At 36.8% G+C, this 9,397-nt stretch overlaps 1 protein-coding gene across 2 annotated transcripts; it reads left to right on the top strand.

Moving 5' to 3' along the window:
* The first annotated feature begins 4,631 nt into the window (after nucleotides 1–4,631).
* Nucleotides 4,632–7,267, top strand: LOC131438563 (probable serine/threonine-protein kinase kinX). 2 transcript variants are annotated; one of them, XM_058608665.1, is made up of 3 exons: nucleotides 4,632–5,841; nucleotides 5,981–6,100; nucleotides 6,160–7,267. In XM_058608665.1, the coding sequence occupies exons 1-3, from the start codon at nucleotides 4,659–4,661 to the stop codon at nucleotides 6,201–6,203; spliced, it is 1,347 nt and encodes a 448-aa protein (XP_058464648.1). In that variant the 5' UTR covers nucleotides 4,632–4,658; the 3' UTR covers nucleotides 6,204–7,267. The 2 variants fall into 2 exon arrangements, with proteins under 2 accessions (XP_058464648.1, XP_058464647.1); XM_058608664.1 differs by having other exon boundaries at nucleotides 5,978–6,100.
* Nucleotides 7,268–9,397: the final 2,130 nt, after the last annotated feature.

Raw genomic sequence — 9,397 nt, 5'->3', positions numbered from 1 at the left:
TCGCTGTGTGAAATTCACAGTAAACGAGATCAAGTGAAGCCTTCTTTGTTTTTGCGAAAAATGTTCCAGAGTTTAATGTCGTAGAGAATTACGCAATTTGACCTTTCTGAATGCTAGAAACGAGTCCCTTCAGCATATTGATAGTTTCTTTCAATAAATTATGCAAATCCGAAATGAAATAATCAACATTAAAATTCTGAATGCGGATATTTTTATAGCCGTTAGGACCGCCCATTAGTGAAAAAGCTACAAACGAAATCAGGTAGAAACAAGCCTCTCAATAAAAAGTGAAGCCTTCTTTGTTTTTGCGGAAAATGTGCAAAGGGGAATGCTTGCATAATTCATACAATTGATCAACTAATTGATATTCGGAAGTGTTAAGGAACATGTCTGTTGTTTTCGTATTCACGACATCCAGTTATGTCTCTGACATTACCCACCCGCCTTTTTTTTGTATCTTCTCATTCCGGGCTACGCCGTCCGGTGTACTACTTGTATTCGGTTTTTGTTTTCCGAGTGCTCAAAGTTTTCAGTGAGAGAGTCGATTTCGCGAAGTCGAATGAAGAAAACAGCGATTTAGAAGTAAAATTTTTTAAAAAGAAGTTTATGTTTCGCTTATGTCTTTTTCTCCAATACAACATCGTATTTATACCTGCAAATATAGAAAAGATAACCGCGACTGAAATTTTTTTCGGTAGTAGTGTGCCATCTAGTGGCTAGTAGTCATTACGGTGTTAACGAGCGCCATATAGCTGCTAATTGCAAAAACCAATTCAACCATTTATGTTGGTTGAAAACAACGTTTTATTTCTCTAATTCAACTAAAAAATTAGTTGAATTGATATGAAGCGTGCCTTAGCTAAGAAATGACAGCACGTTTAATTGGTGAATTCAACTAAAAAAATAGCCATTTCAACAAATATTTTATTATTATTAAGAGAATTAGAATTAAAAAATCTAAATTAGCAAAAGTAAGATTTTTAGTTGTCTCAAAAAATAACTAACTAAAATCAGAAAATCAACTAATTTTTTCGCCAAAATGCTAATGTCGGTCTTTCCGTGAACAAAAAAAGGGGGAGGGTAATGTCAGAGCATTGGTGGATGACGTGAATACTAATAAAACTGATATGCTTTTTCCATACATTCGAATGTTGATAATCTCATGTACTAATTGATTTATTGTGTGAATTTGGATAACTTTCAATGCGTCACTTTCACAATTATAACGGTATAATTATAAGGCGGAACACACGAGAGCAATAAATTACGGGGCAAGACCGATTAAGCAAAACCGGTGATGGAGTGATTATGAAATGGAAGCTTCGGATAACAGGGAAGGTCTTCAAAAACGATCAGGATTTGATGAAAGCATATATGAGAATATTTAAGGATTATCAATGCATAGATGAGTTTGACATGATTCATTTACTAAAGTGTTCCACTTTTACTAAAGTGTTCCACTTTTAAATGGTAGCAACAAATCGGGAGGGTAGTGCAATAATTATTACGGTATAATTATAAGGTGGAACACACGAGAACAAAAAATTACGGGGTTGTGTAGCGGGCAAGACAGATTAAGCAAAACGGTGGTGGAGTGATTATGAAAAGTAAGCTTCGGATAACAGGGAAGGTCTTCATAAACGATCAGGATTTGAAGAAAGCATATATGAGAATAGTTAAGGATTATCAATGCATAGATGAATTTGACATGATTAAAACATGTTCCATTTTACTAAAGTGTTTCATTTTTTAAATGTAGCAAAAAAGGCGGGAGGGTAATGCCACAATTATTACGGTATAATTATAAGGCGGAACACGCGATAACAAAAAATTACGGGGTTGTGTAGGGGGCAAGACCGATTTAATCAAGAATGCAATATTCAAATTCATTCATAAATTCAAAAATCAATAACAAATCGTTGTTGGCCATTTAGGACTTCTGAATCTAAGTTTGGAATTAATATGACATTGATTTCAATAACTTACTCGTCAAACCCGTCTCGAAAATATAAAGTTTATTGTATACAAATGTTTGAGAGAATATCCACATCTATCATAATTATTTTATTATCCACTCGCCAAGCGTGGACAAAAAGTATCTACTATTTCTTCAAAAATTCCTGAGAAAGGATAAATTGTCCTTCACTTATATACTAATCTGATATGCACTTGATAAACTAGATTTTTCTAGCGAAAATCCTACAAACCAGTTGTAATTCCATATAAAAAAGATCTTGTTTGATCATTATTCTATATAGTTGAAATCAGCTAGGTGAAGTATTCTCGGATACCAAAGGTTTTGATCTGGAACAAAGAATGAACAATTTTGCGAAAGATAAAAATATCAATTATAAGAGCATTTTGATTATAAATTTAATGACTATATTGACCGTCTTAAACAACATGTACAAAAGCGTCTCCCTCATATTAGTAAAAAAAATCGCATTCATAGTTAGTGTCTGTTTTACTAACGAACACAACATGTGGTAAGCCTACTACATACAACGTCTGAAAATATCCCATATTCCTGTGTCGGATTGGCTCGATACGCTTTGTTCAACTCATGTGGTTGGAACTTTGCGCACCTTATTTTGGTACTGAATTATTTCACCAGGGCTGACGACACTGGGTCGCGAATAGACTTGGAATCGGCCACGTGGCTCTCTCAATTCAAGTGTGTTTAGGAACCTTGTTGAATCCACTTTGTTCCTCCCTCCTCCTCTCGTTTTTTCGAACGTTACCGGGGAATTAAAGCGGATAAAATTGTGGACGTATTGAAACTGACTCACGGTGGATTTGTGATAAAAGCCAAAGTCGAGATATTCGATGATGGAATAGGGGTATGCGTTGCAATTTTTAACAGATTCTTAGTTAGAGAAAAATATAATACGAGCAGTAAATTCAACGAATCACTCAGAAAATTTCACAGAATGTTCTCAACTAAATTTCAAAGATGATATCAGAGGGATTCTCCGATATTCATCACTATTTAAAAAAATATCTTGGAATGGGAAACTAGTAAAAAACTAACGTCTTAAACGTACTGCTCTCAGTTTTCAATGATCGCTGACACCAAACGCTTAAGAACACTTAAATTTTGATGGAGAAAAAAATATTGTGCTGCTTTAAATACAACAAAAGACATTCGCGACGAGCCATCACTAGAGTAACCATTACTTCACAAACAAAGACAACGGAAACATGAATGAATTTTTAACCAACTACCCTCCAATCTCCACTGAATAGCAGTGAGAACGATTTTCTATATAGGAAGTAGATCCAATACACCTTCCCCCAAACTCAATGATAAGTAAACATTAATTCACTGAACTATTAACCTACCGTGGTCGTTCACCGGGTGTCATTGAGCTAGAAGATAACAAAACTACTATGAATACATTGAAAACGTACTGTTTCTATAGCAAATTTAGTTTATAGTGAATTAAAAAAATTAACAACAGAAAAGGTATATGTTTATGTTTACATATACAAAATGGTTTTGTGTGCCTTGCATAAATTTGAAGGTAAAAAATAAACTTTTTTCCCATAAAATTACCAGTAAAGGTTGCAAAATCAGGATCAACTTGCTCTGAGTTGGATAGAATTTTACACACAATTTCATTACGTCAAACCATATGTTTCGACGAATGGAGCTATCAATTCGACTCAAAACTGATTTTAAAGAAAGGAGAATGCATTTTTATTATCCTTTCTATTCATATTGGTGTGTATTACAGTTGACAATGCGAAAAAATTTATCGAACACACTGAAAAAGCCTTTACTAAAAAATTCAAATCCAAAGCAATCGCTTTTCAAGTTTCGTTTCAAATTTGATATTTAAATGACAATAATAAGAGTACTGCCTTTTCAAAAATGAAAAAGTTACTTGAAGGCTTTAGTATAATTTCAAATTTTTATGAGAAATAAACAATTTTCTGAGGTTTTTTCCTGAAATCAGCCGTTTTCATTCATATCGTTGTAACTTGGAAACTTATAGTCGTACAAAAATGATCTCTAAACATTGTAAAAATCTATTGGCATTCTAAAACAAGCACACACAGAAAAATAGGTGTTCAAATCATTTCAATATGTAATATGTTTCTAGTGAACGTTGATACCTTAGCAAGGTGCTACTAACAGTGACGTGACTGCTAATTATAAAATAATTCAATGCAACCATCGATCAATCATGCCACAATTTTAAATACTATCGACTGCCACGTGTTTCAAATTACATTTGATTCGGAAGGTGGCAAATTTAGACAGAGCTGAGTTTCTTGAACTGCATTCGAAAAGCACGAATTATCGCGATTATGTAATTGACATCAGTTTGCTATGGCGCCCAGTTGACGGTTGTGATATCCGGGCACGGGGCAGATGACCAACTCTTATCTTTCGTGTCATACTAATATACCAATAAATGCTCAAAGATGTCACTCAAATAAAACTGTATTCCCAAAGAGACGTATTATGATTGAAACTGTTTCAAATGAATGACTATCATATGGCTTCTTCCGTCAATCACGGAGGCTATCTTCGCACTTGATAAATCCGAGTTTTTCGAGGGCTGAATAAAAGACTTAAATAACTCGATTCTGGGTGGCATTTGAAGTTCAAAGCCCGGTGCGAAGTGAACAAGTGTAGTTAATCATTCAACATGAACCGTCGGATTCGCGTGGCCGGATTGCTACTGCTAGTGATTGCAGTGGTCAATGGCTATCCCACTGTACGGAAGTCAATTGAGTTTGACTGTACGGCTGAAGAAAATCAAGGTGTCATTCTGCCTCATCCGGATTCGTGCTCAATGTACAAAATTTGTTTCAACGGTGTTCTGGCAGATGGTAGCTGCCCGGCTGGATTATACTTCGAGGAAAATAGTCAAAGTTGTGATGTACCGGAGCGAGTGAATTGCAATTTAGATGACGATGATGATGATGATGATGATGATGATGATGATGAAGTGGTAGAGGTACCAGAAGATGAGCCCACAGAGGAAGCTCCTGAGGAGGAAGAAGAAGACACACCCGAAGATGAGGAAGAATCGACAGTAGAAGAAAACCCAGAAGAGGACAAAGAAGAAGAAACTCCAGAGGACGACGAAGAAGAAGAAACTCCAGAGGAAGACGGAGAAGAAGAAGGAGAGTTACCTAACGAGGAGGAAGATGAACCTGAAGAAGAAGAAGTAGAAGATAATGATGAGGAAGAAGAGCACCCTACTGAAGAGATCCCCGGAGAAGAAGAAGAAACACCAGAAGATGAGGAAGAAACACCAGATGAAGAGGAAGAAATACAGGAAGAGGAAACTGCAGAGGAAGATGAAGAAACCCCTGAAGAAGAAGAGGAAACTCCTGAGGATGAAGAAGAGACACCAGAAGATGAGGAAGTTTCAGCGGAAGAAGAGGAAACTCCTGAAGAAGAAGAGGAAAATCCTGGTGAAGAAGAAGCGGAAGAAATTGAAGAAATAGAAACTCCCGATGAGGATGAAGCAAAAAAGCAAGAACAAACAAAAAATCAAGAACAAGCAAAAGAACAAGAACAAACCACTGATTCAGATGTTGAGGCATCAGATGAGGAAGCAACAAATGATGAAGCGTCAGATGATGAAGAAGTTATTGAAAACGAAAACAACGATCAACCTTCTAATAACGACGATGACGACGATGACGAAGATGACGACGATGACGACGATGAAGACGATGACGACGATGACGACGATGACGACGATGACGACGATGACGACGATGACGACGATGACGACAATGCCGACGATGACGACGATGAAGTCATCGATGAAGTTGACAATGAAGACGACGAAAACAATGAGGACGAGCAACCAAGCGGTGCGTGATTTTTTAACTTAATAGTTTAGAAATTGATTAGCGTTTCCTACATATTTTTATAATAAAAAAATCTAGGTCGGATACCAACTTATGTACAAATCTAATTATCATTAATTTTACTCTAATTCATCTCCAGAAGAAACTTCCGGCGATGACGACGAAACAGTGGAATCACCAGAAGATGATGAGGAGTCTGAGGTATCTATCGACACACCCGATAACACTATTCCTATAATTCCACCAGAGGAACTTCCAGAAGGTATTCAAAACAGACTGCCACTACTGAAGTCACCACATGTTTCATATTCATATTTTCAGTGAATCTTGATGAAGACCTGCCGAAAAAGCCCCTGGAGCCATAAATCGTGACTCATAAGTAAAACGATGTTGCCAATATTTGGCATTTTTTCTTAGTAAGTAAATTAAACAAAAATCTGTTCATATCAGTCGCTGAGCTTAGCGCAAATAATCACAACACAACAAAACTGATGTGAAGTCAACTTCAAATCTGAGTAAAATCATTCGTTTAGAAGAGGATCAAATGACTTCAAGCGAAACACTTAACCTTATGTCAACAAGTCATTATAAATCGGAGCAATAAAACAACGCAACTGCATGTGAACAAGGGCAGTTTTATTTCTATTCTCTAGTGAATATGAAGCCGCTTGCGACGTTTCAATTTTTGTTTACTACTATCGTGATGTTCAAGGGATCGTTTTGCCAGGATATCTTGCGTACTGGTACATCTATTTGCAATGGAATATCATTTGGTACTGTGCAAGATCCCATTGATTGCCAAAAATACTACGTTTGCATGAATTCTAAGGCAACCCACATGTCATGTCAACCGGATTTTGTTTTTCAACCGGAAATTTTATTCTGCGTTCACAAAACACAGTATGATTGCTTAGATGAAGAACCGACTACACAAACTTTGGTGGATCTGGAAACTACATCAAACTCCAATCCTATCACGGAGCCACCTACCGATTGTACGGATATATCATGGGAAACAATCTTCTGTCGCAGACAAATTTCTGCTTTAATCCGGAACCCATTCAACTGCACTCAGTACATAAATTGTGACAACTCGCCTCCGCGTAATCAGAAATGTCCACCGGGCAGAGTTTTCAATTTACCGTATCAGGATTGCTTCCCCGGGAACACACAAACTTGCGCTCTGAATCTAGTGGAGTCCAGCTTTTGTAACGATAGACCCGCTGGAAACTATCCACACCCGTATATGTGTAATCGTTTTCTTACCTGTTTCCGTGGAGAGCTTCAAGTGGAAACTTGCCCTCCATATTACCTGTTCGACAGAACTTCTCAGCGATGTAAGCATGGTGAAGTGCTAGTGTGCTCTTCCCTACTCATGTGACGGGAAACGTGCTCATTCTAGTGAATAATTGTTTAGAAATTTCAAAAATTTTTGTTAAGTGAAGTGCAATGATGACAGTCCTGGAACATTCTCGATTTAAGGCTATATACCTTTCAAGCAGGTGTGCAAACTTACATGTTTCAACTTTTTTTTTATGTCAGAGCATTGAACATGTTTTGGAATAATTGTGAAAATGTCTCCTTTTTGACGCTCGAATATTTCGGTCCCAGAAGACGTAAATTCTGTGTTTTAGGTCTGTGGGATCATGACCAGTAGGAACGCAATTGTTTAGCAAGCTAGGAACCGCCAGCGAAGTTTTTCAAGACAGTCGGACAAGCTCTACATCAGAATGTTATAGTATCACTTTGCTTTGTATCAGAGTCGAAACAAAGATTAGTTGATGACGAACACTAAAATGATAAGAACACCTGATTCACACTCATTCAAACGTTTATTTTCTTATCTAGAGTTTGTTAAATTTGTAATTCTCGCACTGGAGAATGATGCAACAATAGATAATTTAGCTGACAGGTATTCATTGTCAACTTCGACTGAGTATTTTGTGCATTCGCAATTTCTGATATTACGTACAAGACCGTAGTAGGAGTTGGACTCAAAATGTCTCATTAACTTTATATGTATTGTATTCATAAAATCATTACTTCTACAGCAGTATAGTTCCCAAACTCACCCAGCCACTGCAGCAGCGAAGACAATCGTCTCAGGTTGCATTTGATCAAAGCAAACCTATCAGAGTGAATGAGATGCGAAAACAGTAGATCGCATTGAATTTCTTCGCTTCGGTCCGCGTTCCGCGCTCACTCTGACCTTAGGCTTTGACATGTGTTGTGTAGTACAGTTTAGGAATTACTGGTCTACAGACAGCTAATTTTTTTAACCACGATAAATTTCAAATTTGTTATTCGTTAGAAAAAACGAGCCTACTACTTTTCTGTTGGAATACTTTTCACTCGATTTCCACAAAAGCTGAATTAGTATTTTTCCCAAAGTCGTTTGAATTAAATCTAAATAAAAAATAATATCTGAAAATAAACATAAACATTGAAAACACTAGATTTCCGTTTGAGCTGTTAGTAGAATACACCGAAACCTCCATTTACGAACTAAACGGGGGTTCGTAAAAAGAGGTAGTTCGTAAAAAAAGTTTACGTTATTTGGGATTTGGTTCGTAAAAAAAGTTTACGTTATTTGGGATTTGGTTCGTAAAAAAAGTTTACGTTATTTGGAATTTACTTCCTAAAAAAAGTTTTGTGTGATAATTGTGGAAACCCCGCATCATATGTTTATTTTCGGAACGGATGTGAAGAGTAAGTGCAAGAAAATGATGTTTGGGCTCGTTTCAAAATCCAAGATGGCGGCTTCCGGTTTATTGAGATTGCCTAAAACCCCTAACAATATGGGTATCTTCGGAACGGAATTGATGAGTAGATGTCGGAAAACGATGTTTGAAGTGGTTCTGAAATCCAAGATGGCGACTTCCGGTTTGTTGATATTCCTTTAAAACCCTTACAATATGGATATTTTCGGAACGGGGTTAATGAGTAGATGTCAGAAAACGATGTTTGAGGTAGTTTTGAAATTCAAGATGGCGACTTTCGGTTTGTTGATATTCCTTGAAAACCCTTACAATATGGGTATTTTCGGAACGGGGTTAATATCAGAAAACGATGTTTGAAGTAGTTCTGAAATCCAAGATGGCGACTTCCAGTTTCTTGATATTTCTTGAAAACCTTTACAATATGGGTATTTTCGGAACGGGATTGATGAGTAGATGTCAGAAAACGATGTTTGAGATAGTTTTTAAATTCAAGATGGCTACTTCCGGTTTGTTGATATTCCTTGAAAACCCTTACAATATGGGTATTTTCGGAACGGGGTTAATATCAGAAAACGATGTTTGAAGTAGTTCTGAAATCCAAGATGGCGACTTCCGGTTTCTTGATATTTCTTGAAAACCTTTACAATATGGGTATTTTCGGAACGGGATTGATGAGTAAATATCAGAAAACGATGTTTGAGGAGGTTCTGACATCCAATATGGTGACTTCCTGTTTCATGATATTCCCTGAAAACCCTTACATAATGGGTATTTTCAGAACGGGGTTGATGAGTAGATGTCAGAAAACAATGTTTGAGGTGGTTCTTAGATCCAAGATG

Source organism: Malaya genurostris, chromosome 3 (genome assembly GCF_030247185.1).
Source record: "Malaya genurostris strain Urasoe2022 chromosome 3, Malgen_1.1, whole genome shotgun sequence".
NCBI classification, from domain to species: domain Eukaryota; kingdom Metazoa; phylum Arthropoda; class Insecta; order Diptera; family Culicidae; genus Malaya; species Malaya genurostris.
This window is presented reverse-complemented; position numbering and strand designations above follow the sequence as displayed.